Consider the following 18,863-nt stretch of genomic DNA (forward strand, 5'->3'; position numbering starts at 1 on the left):
TTTTCCCAGGTAACTGGGACACTGTTGCTTGAACATGACCAAATGCAGTAGCTGAGCTGACTCAAAGACAGAGAATCACGTTAACCTAAATTAGTTTTCACACCCTTGGCCTTTTTTAGATCTTGAACACAGATTACTACAGCAGCAGTCCAACTTTACCTGAGGTACAGTGAGACTGCTAACTGCACAGAGTGCACTGGAGACAGCGAGGGAGCAGTGTATACAGTGAGGGTATTGTTGATGTGAGTGAGGCAGGACACAGCAGAAGAAAATGGGTGCACAGAACTGCTAACCTCAACAGAGGTCCGTGTCCCTCACCAGCTCTATTTGCTCTAGGAAAGAACGATGAACTTGTGAACCTGTGCCTGGAAATGTTTTCAGGTATGGTACCCTGTGTTTGATTTTCCCAGTGCCCCAAAGGCAGAGCACAACTCCCTGTAAAAACACATTACCTTGGAATCTTTCTGTTCCTAAACAAGCTTTCTATTAGGTCAGAGTCTGTGAAACAATGACCCTGCAGGCAGGCAACCTCCAGGGGAAGAAATACTAAATACAGCCAGAGGTGACAAGACATCAGCTCCTCACCCTGGGCACCTCTCTGCTCTTGCTTTGCCCGCTCGCCTCTATATTGAGAACTCAAATAAAACTCTCCTGCAAATCCCTTACACCCATTTAAATAGGCAGAAGATAACCCTTTCCCTGAAATCCTCACGTATGAACTGAGATTGCCCTCTTTATTCTCTTTACATCTTTCAGTCACTATTTTGGCTATTGTCAGTTAAATTTTCTAAGTCATTTGCACTTATTACCCAAAGCTGGACTTTCTTTGTGATTATCCCGGATTTTGATTTCATGATGCCATCAAATCTCTTCCTGAACTCTTGCCACTGTCACTGGTGTTTCATATGAGTTTGACGCTTGATTTAATGTCACCAATGTGGATTTGTGGGAGCTGGGTAATAGGGAGCAGTCAGTACTATCAAATCATTTGGTTTTTTTTTAAATCAACACGTCCTTTGCAACCAAATGATTTGCTTTTCTCCAAACTGACTCTAAAGTTGGAACAAAAACAAAGTTTCTGGAAAAGTTCAACAGGTCTGGCAGCATCTGTGAAGAAAAAAAATCAGAGTTAACGCTTCGGGACCAGTGAACCTCCCTCAGACCCTTTCTTGGTGTGTATTGACTCTCAAGCTGGTGTCCATTGACGGTCAACAGCCTAACGGTTGTTGTAAGACAGTGAACACTAACCATTAGTAATATCCTTTAGTTCAAAGCAGGTTGTGGCACAGGAATAGAAAGTCCAATCCGGGGTTCAAATCGCACCTGTCCCGAAGGTGGATCTTAACATCCCTGAACATTTTTATTAGAAATACTTATAATTAGTACAAAGAAATTAGCTAAACTGCAGGCACAGCACTCAGTAAGGCACTGCCCAGAGCAAACTGCATCACTCTTAACCCATTTAAGAAACCTACATTTTGACAACACATGGAGAAGATTGTAGTTTTCACTGTGATGGCAGATTGGCTGCCCATTCTACATCGGCCTGATTGCCCTTTTCCCTGCAGTTAATGGGAGAGGTCTTGTAGCACTTTGATAGCATCTCTTATCTCTGGGCTTAAAGTTCATTCACTATTGTTATGCATATTTTTCTGATAATAAATCATAATTTTAATGGTAACCAAAGATTCTTCAAAATATTTTACAAGAAACATTTATTTGCTTTGCTTTCTATGACACAAAGCTGGGTGGCAGTGTGAAATGTGAGGAGGATGTTATTAGAATACGGGGTGACTTGGACAGGCTAGGTGAGTGGACGGATGCATGGCAGATGCAGTTTAATGTGGATAAATGTGTGGTTATACACTTTGCTGGCAAGAACAGGAAGGCAGATTACTATCTAAATGGAGTCAAGTTAGGTAAAGGGGAAACACAACGAGATCTAGGTGTTCTTGTACATCAGTCAATGAAAGCAAACATGCAGGTACAGCAGGTAGTGAAGAAAGCTAATAGCATGCTGGCCTTCATAACAAGAGGAATTGAGTACAGGAGCAAAGAGGTCCTTCTGCAGCTGTACAGGGCCCTGGTGAGACTGCACCTGGAGTATTGTGTGCAGTTTTGGTCTCCCAATTTGAGGAAGGACATTCTTGCTATTGAGGGAGTGCAGCGTAGGTTCACAAGGTCAATTCCCCGTTTGGCGGGACTATCATATGTTGAAAGATTGGAGCGACTGGGCTTGTATACTCTTGAGTTTAGAAGGATGAGAGGGGATCTGATTGAGACGTATAAGATTATTAAGGGATTGGACACTGTGGAGGCAGGAAGCATGTTTCCGCTGATGGGTGAGTCCAGGACCAGAGGACACAGTTTAAAAATAAGGGGTAGGCCATTTAGAACAGAGTTGAGGAAAAACTTCTTCACCCAGAGAGTGGTGGATATATGGAATGCTCTGCCCCAGAAGGCAGCGGAGGCCAACTCTCTGGATGCTTTCAAGAAAGAGATAGACAGAGCTCTTAAAGATAGTGGAATCAAGGGTTATGGGGATAAGGCAGGAACAGGATACTGATTGTGGATGATCAGCCATGATCATAATGAATGGTGGTGCTGGCTCGAAGGGCCGAATGGCCTACTCCAGCACCTACTGTCTATTGTCTATTGTCTAGGGTCTATTGTCTATTGTCTTGCTATTGAACTGTTTGTATTTATACATCCTTACTAACTATTCACTGAAAGTGTAACTACCCATTTTGGCTAGATATGGTCAGTGTTTCTATAATCTTCTGAATATGATCTGAGTCTGAGTCAGAGTCTGTCAGGTGCAGATATGATACAAAGAATATTTGTAAAAAAAATTGCTGAAATTGTAATGAACAATATGTATCGTAGATGCTAGACAATTCTTTAATATACAGACATACTCATCAGTTTTGCAAGAATAAAACAAAAATGTTCCACCTGACACTTGCTTCATCACTAAGCATATCTGCATATACTGCGTAAAGACATGTGAAATCAATCATTTCTTTGATACGCTTTTCCAATTTGAGGAATCAATTTCAAGGATTTATAGTAAATCTGAAATATTTTGAGAAGTTCTTTGAAGCATTATTTATTTTGCTGATGTTGCTAAGGATGCATAAAGGGTGATACTGAGATTGTGCGACCTAAGATAATTTTGTCATTAGTCACTTAATAGCTGTAGAGACAAGGTTTCAAGGTAAATTTCTGTCTTGTAGTAATTTATTGATTTGTACTTTATGTGATAATATCTACAAATTTATAACAGACTTATTCTAAATTAATGAACTGAACTAACTTAAAAACTGCAGCTGTGAAATTTGAACAATGGTAAGTGTTTCTTATCCTACTTGAAGTGAACAATGAACAAGAAACAAAAGAAACTAATAAAGTCAGAGATGGCCTTAATGCAATTGCATCTTTCCTTCTTTCAGGCAGCCCCTTGAACCAAAGGCTACTGCCTTCCACTTCAGAAATCAAGGGTCCCGAAGTGAGTTAATACTCCAGTGCTGGATCTGATGGCCCTGCCAAGGTAGAGCAGGTGGTGTTTAAAGAGGCAGGTGGGTTGGCTGCTCGGATCTTCACACACTCCTTCTGCTCGTTACATGTGACCTCCCCTCCACTGAGAGGTGTGAGGTGTGACACCTGTGCAGACCCTTCTTCACTAGTTTGGTCAGTCGTGGGCTAGAGATTCCAATCAGTCAATAGGAATGTTATATTTTTCCAAGGAAGAACGTTCTTGAAGTTTTTTTTATTCTGCCGTCCCGTTAACTTTTTACTGTGATGGAGTGTTGGGGTAAACAGTTTGTGTGGAAGTCTTGTGCCAGGTGTGCAGATGATGTCGTCAACTGAATCCAGCTGATTGGCAGTAATCAGTGCCTCATTGCTGGCAATGTTGGCATGAGAGAGTACACAGATATTAGAGCAACAATTCTACCATAGGATTTGCAGGATTTTTCAGCAGCATCACTGGTGATACTTCCCTAGGGATTTCAGATGTCCGCTGGATTTTTTTCCATTTTTGTTGCATACAAAAAAGCAGGTTTTTACTCTTCATTCATTCATGGGATGAGGGATGTCACTGGCCAGGCAGCATTTATTGTCCATCCCTAATTGCCCAGAGGGCAGTTAAGAGTCAACCACATTGCTGTGGGTCTGGAGTCACTTGTAGGCCTGACCAGGTAAGGATGGCAGTTTCCATCCCTAAAGCGCATTAGTGAACCAGATGGATTCTTCCAACAATCGGCAATGGAGTCCTGGTCATCATTAGATTCTTAATTCCAGATTTTTACTGACTTCAAATTCCACCATCTGCCATGGTGGGATTGGAACCTGGGTCCCCAGAATGTTATCGGGGTCTCTGGATTAACAGTCCAATGATAATATCACTAGATCATCGCCTCCCGCAGGTAACACAACGGCCTTGTAAATAGAGACAATGGGAACTGCAGATGCTGGAGAATCCAAGGTAACAAAGTGTGAAGCTGGATGAACACAGCAGGCCAAGCATCATCTCAGGAGCACAAAAACTGATGTTTCGGGCCTAGACACATCATCAGAGAGGGGGATGGAGAGAGGGTTCTGAAATAAATAGGGTGAGAGGGGGAGGCGAACCGAAGATGGATAGAGGAGAAGATAGGTAGAGAGGAGAGTATAGGTGGGCAGGTAGAGAGGAGATAGGTCAGTCCAGGGAGGACGGACAGGTCGAGGAGGCAGGATGAGGTTGGTAGGTGGGAAATGGAGGTGCGGCTTGAGGTGGGAGGAGGGGATAGGTGAGAGGAAGAACAGGTTAGGGAGGCAGGGATGCTGGGAGGCGGCCAGCCCAGCTCATCCCCGCCTCCCTAACTTGTTCTTCCTCTCACCTCTCCCCTCCTCCCACCTCAAGCCGCACCTCCATTTCCTACTGATTAACCTCCTCCCGCCTCCTTGACCTGTCCGTCTTCCCCGGACTGACCTATCCCCTCCCTACCTTCCCACCTACACTCTCCTCTACACCTATCTTCTTTTCTCTCCATCTTCGGTCCGCCTCCCGCTCTCTCCCTATTTATTTCAGAACCCTCTCGACATCCCCCTCTCTGATGAAGGGTCTAGGCCCGAAACGTCAGCTTTTGTACTCCTGAGATGCTGTTTAGCCTGCTGTGTTCATCCAGCCTCACACTTTGTTGCCTTGTAAACAGAGTTTGGTTCTGGGTTTGAGGTCTTTGTCATCAAACACACTGTCCCTCAGTTGACCAAAGGCTGCACTGGCATACTGAAGTGATGCTGAGTTTTATTGTTGATGTTGGCCATCACTGGAAGGAGACTCCCAATAAGATTTGATCCATGTTGTCCAGTGGTTTACCAGAGAGGAGGAGCATCAGCATATAAAATAACTGTCTAACACTACTGGGGATACCCTAACTGGATTAGACAGAGAGAAACACGAATGATAATGGATAAGCTAGAGTTATTGTACCTCAGCAACTCTTTTGATACCTGAACAATCAGACAGAAAAAGATAGCCAGGTGCGGATTCAGAAATGAAGATCCACCAGCCTTGTTCTGGTAACAACTGAAGGAAAAATTGAGGATAAAAACAGAAGAGACATCAGAAGAGATTTACCAGGATGTTGCCAGGTATGTAAAGTTTGAGTTATAAAGAAAGGCTGGGCCTCCTGCAGTGCCACAATGATGCCACCCCAAGGTTGCAGGAACAGCAACTCATATTCCACTTGGGAACCCCGCAGCCCAATGGTATCAATGTGGATTTCACAAGCTTCAAAATCTCCCCTCCCCCCACTGCATCACAAAACCAGCTCAGCTCATCCCTGCCTCCCTAACCTGTTCTTCCTCTCATCTATCTCCTCCTCCCACCTCAAGCCGCACCTCAATTTCCTACCGATTAACCTCATCCCGCCTCCTTGACCTGCCCATCCTCCTCAAACTAACCTATCCCCTCCCTACTTCCCCGCCTATACTCTCCTCTCCACCTATCTTCTCCTCTATCCATCTTTGGTCCGCCTCCCCCTCTCCCCATCCCCCCATCCCCCTTTTCTGATGAAGGGTCTAGGCCTGAAACATCAGCTTTTGTGCTCCTGAGATGCTGCTTGGCCTGCTGTGTTCATCCAGCTCCACACTTTGTTATCTTGGATTTGCTCAGACAGTTTTCACTGGAGCATAGGAGGTTGAGTGGTTACCTGATAGAAGTCAATAAAATAATGAGGTATAGAGTTAATAGTTGTCTTTTCCCCAGAATAGGGGATGAAAGACTGGAGACCATGTTTTAAAATGAGAGGAAAGAGATTTTAAAAAGGCATGAGAGGCAATTTTTTATACAGAGGGTGCTTCACATATGGAATGACCTCCCTGAAGAAGTGGTGGACGTAGGTACAATTACAACTTTTAAAAAATATTTGGATGGATTCAGGAATAGGAAAGGTTTGGAGGGATATGGGCCAGAAGCAGGCAGGTGGGACTAGTTTAGTTTGGGATTATGATCGGCATGGACTGGTTGGACTGAATGGTCCATTTCCACGCTGTATTACTTAAGACTCTACAAGAGGGGTAAAAAAAAGGTGGATAATATTGGGATAAGAGTTTAGGGAGGGGCCCAGTTAGCTCAGTTGTTGGATGACTGGTTTGCAGTGCAGATTGATGCCAACAATATGGTTTTAATTCCCACACCAACCGAGGTTACCATGAAGGATTATCCTCCTCAACCTCTCCCCTTGCTGAGGTGTGATGATACTCCAGTTTAACCAACACCAGCTGTTACTTCCTCTCCAATGGCAGAAGAGCCCCATAGTTCAGTAAGACTTTGGTGATTTTACCTTTATGAATATCGGGTGGCTTGAAGACGAAAGACGGTGCCATCAGCGTTACAAAGGGTATGGTGAAAACAAACAAATGCACAGAAGTAATACCGTTCTGATAATGGAATCATTGAACACTTGCATATCATAGTTGAATATTGAACTGTCCATTATCTTATATACATGGTTATACCTGATTAGCAAATATGTGCTTATTTACCTGTTGCTGAAACTAATGGGGTACTTACAATTACCAGGACAAAGAATGAATAGGAAAATTGAATTCTAAAGATTTCAGCAAATACGTCTGGATTACTAATTCATTAACAACAGGATGAAAGGTCAAAACAAAAGCTAAAATGTTACTTGATGTAAGTATAAACCATCAAGATAGCTTCTGCCCCAAACTTGAAAAACCTACATAACACACAAATTTTAGTTATAATATTTAAATAACTTGGGAATGGAAGTGAGAGGACTAGTTTGTAGAGTTGGAACAGAGTGTCATAGATAGTATCAAATGATTCATTGAATGAACACGAAGGAAATTTGGATGCCTGGCCAGGATGTCAAATAAATTTAAAAGTATCCATGGGTATGATAAAGCAATATGCTCTGCTTCAAACAGCTGCTTGAAAAATAAAAGATATTTTACACAAAGCAAATAATAGTTAAATTATGAACTTTCTGCCACCATTTAATTATCAGAAAGAATCACATTTATAAAACACCTTCATAGCCGCAAGACATCCTAAAGTGATTTGCAGCCAACAAAGCACTTGTGAATCAGAGTTACTGTTATAAGGTGGAAAAACACAACAGCCAATAGCAGACAGCAATAGCTCACAAACTGCAATGTGATGATACTTAGATAATGAGCTGAATTTTCTTAATTAGATCTTAGTATTAACATCAGTTCAAGATAGGAACCTAGGATGGTCATGGGCTACTAGTCAGAAAATCACTGTTAGCCCTCCTACAGGACCTCCTAGCTCCATGATGCACACATTGTCCTTAAATGGACAAGAGGTCATACAGACATCAGTCATAATTTTCCAAGGGAAGCACACTCAAGAATGTGTCATGACAAACTCTGTCTATTGAAGAACAGTTTGTGCAAAATGGGAACTGGACACCGAGCAGGAGGGCGCATAGTGAATATCTGACCAGTTGCCCAATGGAGAGATGGGTACTTCTGATGGAAGTAGGAGCCTGCAAGGATAACTCACAATGGAGGTGTTCACTACAGCATTGGGAACAGTAGAAAAGGTGCAGGACCACAGCTGTCCCACGCCATTGCTGTGGATAAGAACGCCTCCGTAGCAGCTGCAGCTCTTTGCACATGGGTCTATACTGTGGTGAATGAAAGGTGGCACTGATGGCTTCTTGGCAGGAGCCAGGATGCCACATCCCATTAAAAGCTGGGCTCCGGCCCATACAGAGATCGGTTTGTCACTACTGGGGCAAAGTCACCTTCCGCTCCACAACTGTGCCCCCCACCCCACCCCAATATTAGCTCATTAATGAGACTAATTGATGACTTGCTGGTGCTGCGAGGCAGGTAACCCTCAAACGTGTTCATCCCATCTCCAGCAAGATACTCAGTGAGGTAGGAAAACACTGAATCACCTATCCAACTTGTTATTTTACTTTTTTGCTCCCAATCCCACCTTCTATCCACCTCCACAGGAATAGGAAAAATCAGCCCTGTGTTTTTGATTGTGAGGATCTCATAATAAATGTTGGACAAAATACCAAGTAAACGCCTCTGTTCACCCATTTTATGCATTAGCATCAATATTAAATTGTATTGACTAGTAATGTACTTTAACTTTAAACACACAATACACATGTAGTAGCTAAAGAACAACAGATGACGAGCCATTTATGACAAAGAAAAATTTTGCATGCCTGTCCTGCAAAGATGCATTAATTCTTAATCATATTTTAATACCTGGTAATTTGTAACATGTTTTCGATAAATACCAGTCCGTTAATCAAATATATTTCTTTCACCTTACTAGTTCTGCCTTAAAAATAAAATTAAAGCAATACAAGGCACAGTGATCTGAGGATGTCTGAGGTCAAGCCTAATACTAAATTTAGTCATCAGCCAGCTGCATGTGACGCTAGCATACTGGTTGTTATGGAGATATGGTCAACCTGCTGGGTGAGATAAACTGCTAATTGGCACCACTGCAGAGCTTAACTCCATGAAATATATATTTTTCCCCCAAAGTTGGCAGACCTGCCAAAGGAATGTGATAGTTGTGCAATTTGTCATACCGTGTGGGAAATTAAAAAGTTCACATAAAAGCTAATATTGAAACATATTCACTCTTTATATGGTACAATTGTTTCATTGTATCTTCCTGGCAAGGGGAAATGATACAGATTTACAGAGATTATATTTGTCAGGATTTACATTGTTTCATAACCACGAGCTATAACTTTCATTATTTGTATTGAACTTCACTTTGCATAAGTGTGTGTTTCAATACAATGTTACACGTCACAATTGAAGTTAGACTTGTACAAATTACTAAGCCTATAATGAACTCTTTCGAAGCTGATACATTTGTATGAAAGCCTCACCATAAACTGCCTTTCACAAAGTTCACTTGAACATAAACCCAAGGGGACTAAGTATTGTAACTTGTGTTTCTATTAAAATTTCCTAAGTATAATTCTGTTTATTGTTCCAGGCAGTAATATTTTACTTTGAAGACACCTTCCCACCATATATACAATCACAATTGTTCGGTGAGGAAAGCATGTTTTTTCCACCCTAAAACAAAAGTTCTCTCTTTAAACCAAAATAAACATTTTCTACACTGGCATCACCCCTCACTAAAAGTAAACTAAACTTTATGAAACATATTATAGTTGCCTGAAGGGGAAAACAAAAAGTAATTATTGGGAATTATGCAGGATGAAAGATGAAACAAACATATAATGGCTATGAAGTTTAGTGAGCATCCCTATTATCAGCTTGCAACAATTGATACATCAATAAATTAAGTTCTTCTGACTCTCATGGGAATCCACCTGAAAACTTTGATGCATTTATTGGAATTTGTGCCCATTTTATTGCAGACAGGATTTCATATGCACTTTTCATTTAAAAGTGACTCTAAACAAGAGTGGAGGATCAATGATACTGCTAACCATCCATTTGACAGCCTTACCTCAGTTACTGCACTTTCGTATGTATGCAAATGGTGAACTGTGTCAACAAAGGCTAAAATATTAAGATGAGTAGCAAGACTTGTTGACAATTACAATAAAATTTTACTTCTGATTTGTTCAGATAAGTCACTTAGCCATGCTGTGTTATGTGATAGCCATTACAAGAATTTGAAACTGAATATAGTAACTTTGCTTTGTTGTGCTAGTCACATAAGGACTCACTGTCTGGCTAACCCTGGTCAACTGACTTTGTATCAAAATGGCAGTGTCAATGTTGAAGAACTTGCATATTAAATAATTTCACTGAACAGTTGATTCAGTGTAGGTGGCAAAAAAATAGAATTGTTTATTTTGACAGTTACCTGTCATTCCTAACATACGTGAAATGAAGTGAAACATTTTAATTGTGTAATATGGGATTGTGATAAAGGTGGGAGAAGCAACAGCCGTGATTATAGTGTCACAATAACCACAGCAGCTATCAAGTTAACACACGTGTGTTTGTGTTGATAGGCATTGTGTGTAGGATAGATGTTTCTTTACGATAACCAGGCTGACAGTAACAGAAGGCCAAGATTGAAGCATATATTTACGAAAAGGAATTATAGTCCTATAAAATGGAGAGAGTGTAAGTTCAAGTAGTAAGAGTAAGACTAAAGAAACAGAGCAACTTTAAGATAAGAATGGACATATAAACATGTGGAGAGTTGGGGAGATGGAGTCAAGGAAAGGAGAAATGCAGGCAAAAAATATAGACAATTTGCAAAAGGAGCTCTGAAAACAAAATCAGCTGGAGTAACACAGCAGGTCTGGCAGCATCTGTGGAGAAAAAGCAGAATTAATGTTTCAGTTCCAGAGGCCCTTCAGAACTGATTGTAGCCAGGAAAAGGATGGTGTATGTACTGAAGATGAGATGGGGGAGGGGGATAGGGTAAACAATAAGCAGAGATAGAGCCCAGAGAGAGAGAACACCAGCTGGACAGACTGAGAATTACGTAATGGTGAGCCTGGGAGAAAGAAAAGCTACTCATGCGGACCATCAGTGGGTGAAAATGCATTGGCTTAGATGAAAACAACCCATGTCAGGACAGGGCCTTCTCTATGAGAGTGGGGAAAGGATATGGAAGAAAGTGCTCAGGCCACAAAATTGTTGATAACAAAGCGTGGAGCTGGATGAACACACCATCCAAGCAGTATCTTTTTTCTGATGAAGGGTCTAGGCCCGAAACGTCAGCTTTTGTGCTCCTGAGATGCTGCTGGGCCTGCTGTGTTCATCCAGCTCTACATTTGTTATCTCGGATTCTCCAGCATCTGCAGTTCCCATTATCTCCGATACAATTTTAACCCCAAAATTGTTGAACTCGATATTGAGTCCTGAAGGTTGCTGGGTCCCCAAGCAGAAAATAAGATGCTGTTCTTCCAGTTTATGCCGAGCTTCACTGGAACACTGCAGCAGCCCGAGATAGAGATGACGGCCAGGGAACAGAGTGGTATTTTGAAGTGACACACAACTGGAAGCTCAGGGTATTTTTTTCAAGACAGAACATTGGTGTTCTACAAAGCAGTCACCCAGTCTATGTTTTGTCTCCCCACTGTACGGGAGACCACATTGTGAGCAGCAAATACAATTTGCTAGATTGAATGAAATACAGGTAAACAAATTACCAACTCACTGACTCCCAAAGTTACCTGGGCTATATATGCTCACACGCTATTCCCTGCAAGGTTCCATTTCACTTCCCACGTTGCTCCACCTAGTCTGACCTGATGATGACACATTCCATCAGGGAGCCTCAGAAATGTACAACTTCTTCCTCATCTGAGGATTCCCCTACACCGCAGCTGACAGGGCCCTCAGCCAGGTTTGAACCATTCCTGCACCTGTGCCCTCACCCGCTCTCTTCCCTGCCATAACAGTGACACGGCCTCCCCGGAAGTTACCTACCATCCCGCCAACATCCACATCCAGAGGATCATTAGCCACTTTTTCCGCCACCTCCAGCGAGATAAGTATATAAGTAGTCATCATCCCTATCTGGTAAGCCCTCTGCAGGGGCTGTTTCCTTCAGGACACCCTGCTCCACTCTTCCTTCACTCCCAACAACACTCCACCCAACCCCCCACCCCGACAGCCTCATAGCACCCTCCCACGAAACTGCAGAAGGTGTAACACCTGCCTGTTTACCTCCTCCCTCCTCCAAGATCCCAGACACATCTTTCAGATAAAACAGTGCTTTACATGCACTTCACTCAATCTAGTCTACTGTATTCACTGCTCACAATGTGGTGTCCCCTACACTGGAGGATGGGTGGTGGGGAAGGGAGGGCAGTGGGGGGTGGTTTAATTTGTAAAGGGAGCTGATGGGGAAGTATCTCAATGTGGGTTGAGATTCTTTCATTTTGTCTAGTTTTAAACCTTGGGATGAGGCAAATTCCATTGATCATTTTTGATACCTCAACCGGCAAAGTTAACAAATAAACAGTGCTCATATTTTCCTATAGAATATGCTTATAAATAATGCAAAAGATACAGGCCCTCTTGGCTAATATATTTTTAGTTTCTATACATTGAGCTATCACTCAAACAGTAACCTAGTTATTTTTGTTTAATAGCAATGATTATTTTTCCAAGTTTAGTATAATGAAGCCATATAGCCACAAAAGGGTATTTATTTGAGCTTCCAAATGTGTGCAATCTAACAATGAAAGATATTGACCGGAAAGGAAGAACTGTGAGTGAGCCAAATAAGGTGACCCTTGCTAGTCTTACCTCCCCTCTTGTAGCTTGGTTTGAGTGGCACCTGCTGAAGGAGTGATTTATAATGCCGGTATTTAAGAAAAAAGGAAAATGAATTCAGCTTTTTTTCTTCATTACTGGATGTTGTTTAATTAACCGTATTGAGATTTCCACATGAAATTACTTCATGAAGGCCTAATACTGTCAGTTATTCAGACCCATGTGACACACCATTAATTAGCGCTCCTTCATTCTCACTCATTGTATTGAACACCCTACAGGAATGAAGTATAACGTAACTACAGTTTGAATGAGCTAACTGTTGTTGACTAACTGCACTGGCAAGAAATTTCAAAGCACAAAATAAAATGTACTTGAAAAAAAATATTTTTCCCCAATGTTCAAGTGTGGAAAAATATGTGTTTCTAAATTCAAAAAATAACATTGACTTTACTTTATGACTTTAATACTAACCAACGCATTTTTCATCATGACTGCGCAATTCCAGATTTGTTCATTTTGAGTCCAGTCATCTGGATTAATACTGCTGTCAATGATGAGAATAGGTCACCCCAAATGTAAACAGCTCTAAATAGGCCTACTAAAAAACATCTTGGACCTAATACAACTGAGCCACACCTTCCTAAGAGTTTTAAAACTTGCAAGTAATCATTACTTTCAGGGCAGATAGCTGTGTGCAGATGAGGTGTGATGACCAACAAGTTCCAGGAGGTGTATCTCACACTGAATTTACAGAGGGGAACAGAGGGGCTTCTGCCAGCTATTCTAATTGGTCACGTCTTCTTCGACAGCCCCTCCCACCCCATAGCTGACTGGCTCATGTAGTGCACCCAGTGATAGTAACTAATTGCCCAGTCATGGGCCAAATGTTCATTCCCACTTTAAATGTGACTGATCATTCTCTCTCTCCCTCTGAAAGCGAAGACTTTGTGGCTTGGGTGTCAAATTCAACATAAACCCTTGCCCTTGATGAAGCCCTGGGCTATGGGAAACTATTGAAGTTGGCAACTATTAAAGCAGGCACCAGAGGGACTGGGGGTGGGGCCCTCTCTCACGGAATGGGGGGACAGGAGGATGGTGTGTGGGGGCTGGGTGGGGTCTCCCAGGGAGTGGGGGGGCGGCAGGAGGATGGTGTTGTGGGGGTGGGGGGGCTGCAGGAGGATGATGTGTGGGGGTGAGGAGGGGACCTCTCCCAGGGATTGCGGGGGACAGGAGGATGGTGTGTGGGGGGGGGGGACCTTTCCCAGGGATTGGGGGAGCAGGGGGATGGTGTGTGGGGGTGTGTGGGGGTGGGGAGGGGACCTTTCCCAGGGATTGGGGGAGCAAGGGGATGGTGTGTAGGGGTGGGGAGGGGACAGGAGGATGGTGTGTGGTGGTGTGATGAGGAGTGGCAGTGACTGCGGGGTGAGGGGGCAGTAGAGGGTAATCCCCCCCCTCCCAAAGGGACAGCGGCTGACTGGAGGAAGGGTTTTGCCTGCGCTATGCGACAATCCCACAATGCCTCGGCCGGCAGCTCAGCAGCCAGAGGGAGAGCGGTCCCTGCTCAGCAAGATCCCAGGGCAGAGCCGCAGGGCCCGGGGGGTGGGGTTCGCCTGTAGCTGGTGGCGAGCTGCTCTTTCACACACACATACACACACACAGAGTGTGGGAGACGGAGCCTGTGCCGGAACAACACAAAGAAACGCAGAGAGAGAATCCGCTGAGAAACTGCTCACGGGCTCAGTCCTTACCATCTGGGTCTCAACTCCTTCTTCGAGGGCAGGGGCTGTGTTGGTATTGGACGGCATCATGGGACCAGACTGCACAGACTGTTAGATTTCAGAGAGGATAAAGCGGGGCCACTGTCTCTTGTCCTTCAGCTTTCCCTTGTCTGTAAAATAAAAACACAGGAGATGATTTTGCAGCTATCAGATCAGGGCTCGGTTTATTCATGGTCACAATTCTTTAGCAATCCGTGCCTTATGGAGAATGAGAGCCGCTTCAAGCAATGGAGTCCAGTCAGGAGCTGGTCAGTGGCTGCGAACCATTTTCACATTAAAGCCCGGAGTAAAGCTGCTTGGCTCCGGCAGCTAGCGAGCACTCGCCCCTCTGCTCCCCAATTGACCGAGCATCATTGTCATCTCGGCCTCACCCCCCAAAAAAACCCCGCAAGACACCACAATTACATGGAGTCAGTGTCCCCCCCCCCACCCCTCTGCTCTTCTCTCTGTGTTATAACATGGCGGTTTGACAGAGTGCCAAAATGCGCATTTTGTTGCTTTACTCGCTTTGGCCAGAGGAGAGAGAAAGAGAGAGAGAGAGAGACCCCCTTTATTTCTTCAAATTAAAATACATTTTAAAAAATTGTTAGCAACGTTTCATTTCCAAGTTCTGCTCGCTCAGCATTCTCCCCCCAGCCTTGTCATCTTCATCTAGCGTTGTCAGCACCATCTCTAACAGCTAAAATCCCCCTGTTTTCCATCTACCTCACTGGCATCAAACCCCCGTCCAATATTTTCCTTTAAACCTCTTTCTTTCTGTCTTCCCACATGTGGAAACGATTGGATCTATAACAAATTCGAGTGATATTTCCAGTTCCCTTTGAAATATCCGATGTCCCTATCATATCGTGTGTTAGGTATTACATTACTGGATTAAAATGTTCTGTAAAGAGATTCGCCTTTTTTTTAGTGCCTGTGTTGATCCGTGCAATAGAAAAGAATAACCAGAATGTGGGTCCCACCGCGGGCTGCAGGTTCCACGTCTGATGTAAACAAAATAGATACATGGTAACTGAATGGGGGAAACCGTATCTTTCAGCGTTCGGAGATATTTCCGTACGTTATTTGCATCTTGCAAAATAAAGGATCGACAATGTGCCCTTTTCCCCCGAAATGTGCGGGCTGTGTTTGGATGGAGAATTCTGAGCTTTGCCCTGTGTTTTGATTCAGAAACGGTGAGCTCAGCCAGTCTGACTGAACCAGGGCTGATGACTGTACATCAGTCCTGCACTGATGCTAACGATGGAGAAGGGAAAAAAAATAACGCCCCGTCAAAATAAGGGACTGAGCACCTGTTGCTATGGAAAATCCTCCATGAACTGCCATGTGTGATGTTGTACTTGGCAGTGAGAGAAATTTTCTGGAGCCTTCCATTGCTAACACCCCCCTCCTTTATTCAGAATCATTGGGAATAGCTCGCTAACATGGCGTCTGCTGTCTTTAAACTTCAGGTTAACCTTCACTACAAATAACCACGTAAGAGATGTATTCACAACGTGACATCCTCAAAATTATTAATGTGCCACAATTATGAAGGTTAATTACTGTTGGGTTATTTAATTAGATGTATTCTCAGGTTTACAATGCAACAGATACACCACTGCTAAAAACATCATCCGCTACCACCTCAATGTGACAACTTTCAAAGTCATTTGAAACTAAGGAATCCCAGAATCCCGATACCTACAATAAACAGGAGACACTGAAGATGTCGAGACTTGATTAAGTAACAGCCACTGTTCTATGCTGCAGATCACAGTGTCATTGAGAAACGGAAAATACAACAGTGACATGTTTAGCACAGGCAGGCAGCATTTTAACAGATTTGAATGGATTACTGGTGGGAGCATGTAGTTCCATGCATGACCCTCCCACCCCAGATTTGCGGGCAGGTTGGGTGGGGGTTGGGGAGAGGTACGACCCATGCTCCAGGAGCTAATTCCCCAGGGATCACTTACTGTTGCACAGTTAAGAAACAAAATTGACCAAAGCCGGCGACCCTGATGCAGGATTTGATGCCATTTTGGTTCGCCGGCGCTATCAGAGAGCGAGCAATGGGGCTGTACAAGTGGAGTCTGGAATGCAGCCAAGCTTCAGATGATAAACTAGCCTTAGCTGCAGTGAATACTAACACGTACCAAGGCTTAGCTACATTTCTGTCCGCTGCAAGACTTTGGTTTGGGGGGGGGGGGGGGAATCTCTCTCTCTCTCTCTCACACACACACACACACACACACAGACAGACATGGCAAGATGAGCCTGAAGGAAAACCTTTCAGTTTTTAACACCTCCTGCAATGACATCGGCAAACCCAGTCTTGGCCCCAGTGAAATCTCCCAAGTTCACGGTGAAAGTGAACAATCGTTAAAATGTCCAGGAGGAGCGGTCTGCAGAGAGCTCTGTCTCTCTCGGATGGAACCTCTCATACACTCTCCCCCCCACCCCCTCACACACACACACACACACACACACACACACACACACACTTCCCCGTCCATTCAGCCCCCATTAAATCAAAAAAACATCACCAGCTTCTCCTGCCTCTAGCTTCGCGATCGCCCTTCGGGAAGTTGACAATCGGAAAAGGTATTGATTAACTGATGAGTTGAACAGTGATCCGAGTGTAAATTACCCGTTGCCAGCCCAGGCCTGGACCTTTTCCCTCGGCTGCTGCTGCTTCTTGCAGCGTCGTGCCAGCGCCGGCGCGGCCTCCTCCAGCTCCCTGTCTCTCTCTCTCTCTCTCTCTCCCCCCTTCACTGCAGAGTGCTAGCGGCTCCCGGAGACTGGCTTCCGTGTAGTCCTAAAGCCCGACAGCCCGCACACTGCTCACACACACACACTGTTATGGAGATCTCCCCAACATCCAACCACTGGCAATTCCAACAAACACGCCGACGCCTGGTGACTGTACATACTAAAACTAGCGCCTGTCCAATATATTCCTATGATTCAGAATTACACTGCTGCAAAATGTAAGTCACCTCTTGGTTACAGTATGTGCTCATACTTCACTATCACTCTTAACATTCCAATTGCTCACCAAATCTTTACGGCCCAGTGTGACTTGAATTTGCGAAAAAGTAACCTTTTTATTGTAAACGTGTGGAATCTAGAGTAAAGTTTGAGGCTCCTTTGCTGAGCTTCCAGAATGAACCCCTAGCTCGAAACAGGGGGCCGAAATGTAGTAACCGTATCCTGACCATCCGCCAAAACTTCACGCATGAAGATTTAACAGCACGCCACTCTCCTCCAACACGATGATCATTCTCCTTTGCACCTATTTCGACTTCTCACCTGCTGACAGAATATTTTTTGCCGGCACTTTTAGGAAGGCCGAATCTTAAAATGGGCCACTTAAACAATCCCAATTTTACAATTAATGCATGAATCATGAAGTTACCATATAGAATCTTGAGCCTAAGTGATAAATCAATTTCATCGCAAGTGATGCTTTTGTCTGTTGAAGGATCTGAAACAGCAAACAGTACAATAAGATGTCGATACCATAAGTCACTCCCGCTTCCTTATACAAAACCAACTCAATTTAATTTGAAATATTACACCTTGTATAACAATTAAGACTTGGAGATTTAACACAGTGTGGAGCTAGAGGAACACAACAGGCCAGGCAGCATCAGAGGAGCAGGAAAGTTGCCTTTTCGGAAGCAGGATCCTGATCCGAAACATCAACCTCACACTATGTTATCTCTGACTCTAGTATCTGCAGTTGTTATTACCTCAGACATGAAGATTTGTCTCCGTTTCGAGTGATTAATTCCCACCATTAAATTTTAAGATAACTAATCTGTGGCTCATAAACAGAGCCGAGGATTAATTAACAAATTTCGCAACCATTTATACTCTACGTTTCCATAACTTGCTAACATTGCAAAAACTGACTGCTTTAAGGTGAATTCTTGTACGTTTTGCCTGAAATCAATAATATCGAGAAAGTGTGACCTTTAGTACCTTGCGAACGATCTCAATAATTTTATTTTAAAATATCCTTATTTAACATATTACTAGGGAAACGTAAAAATACAGATTTCCCAAAAGGTAACGCAGTTGCATTTTTTGAGATGGGTATGAAAGAAACGCCGCCCAGGTGACAAGCCTTCTTTCCACACATTCCCTTAATCCAACAGATTATAGCTGCAGGCGTTTATGAACCAAACTCTGAAAGAATATATCGTTGTAAAGAGCAACAGGTTCCTACTTTTCTGACCGTGGAATTAGGATGCTACATTTCAGTACAGGTCTGAAATGGGAGTACATTGTATGGCATCATCACTGAATTATGTCTCCATTTATTACAATATTTAGGAAGAAATTTCCAACGTTTTCAAG

At 43.4% G+C, this 18,863-nt stretch overlaps 1 protein-coding gene across 9 annotated transcripts in view; it reads right to left on the reverse strand.

Moving 5' to 3' along the window:
- Positions 1–17,305, reverse strand: part of dnmt3ab (DNA (cytosine-5-)-methyltransferase 3 alpha b) — a 540,511-nt gene extending 523,206 nt beyond the window's left edge. For 3 of the 9 annotated variants that reach the window (XM_059645671.1, XM_059645670.1, XM_059645668.1), the window contains exons 1-2: positions 17,149–17,304; positions 14,487–14,626 (exon numbers count right to left, since the gene is read on the reverse strand). In XM_059645671.1, the coding sequence (XP_059501654.1) occupies positions 14,487–14,546 (60 nt within the window). In that variant the 5' untranslated portion in view covers positions 14,547–14,626; positions 17,149–17,304. Of the gene's footprint in view, positions 1–14,486; positions 14,627–14,714; positions 14,890–17,148 lie in introns of those variants that run through there. The other 6 variants (XM_059645667.1, XM_059645666.1, XM_059645669.1 and 3 more) reach the window with 5 other exon arrangements.
- Between the last annotated feature and the right edge of the window lie 1,558 nt (positions 17,306–18,863).

Source organism: Stegostoma tigrinum, chromosome 4 (genome assembly GCF_030684315.1).
Source record: "Stegostoma tigrinum isolate sSteTig4 chromosome 4, sSteTig4.hap1, whole genome shotgun sequence".
NCBI lineage: Eukaryota > Metazoa > Chordata > Chondrichthyes > Orectolobiformes > Stegostomatidae > Stegostoma > Stegostoma tigrinum.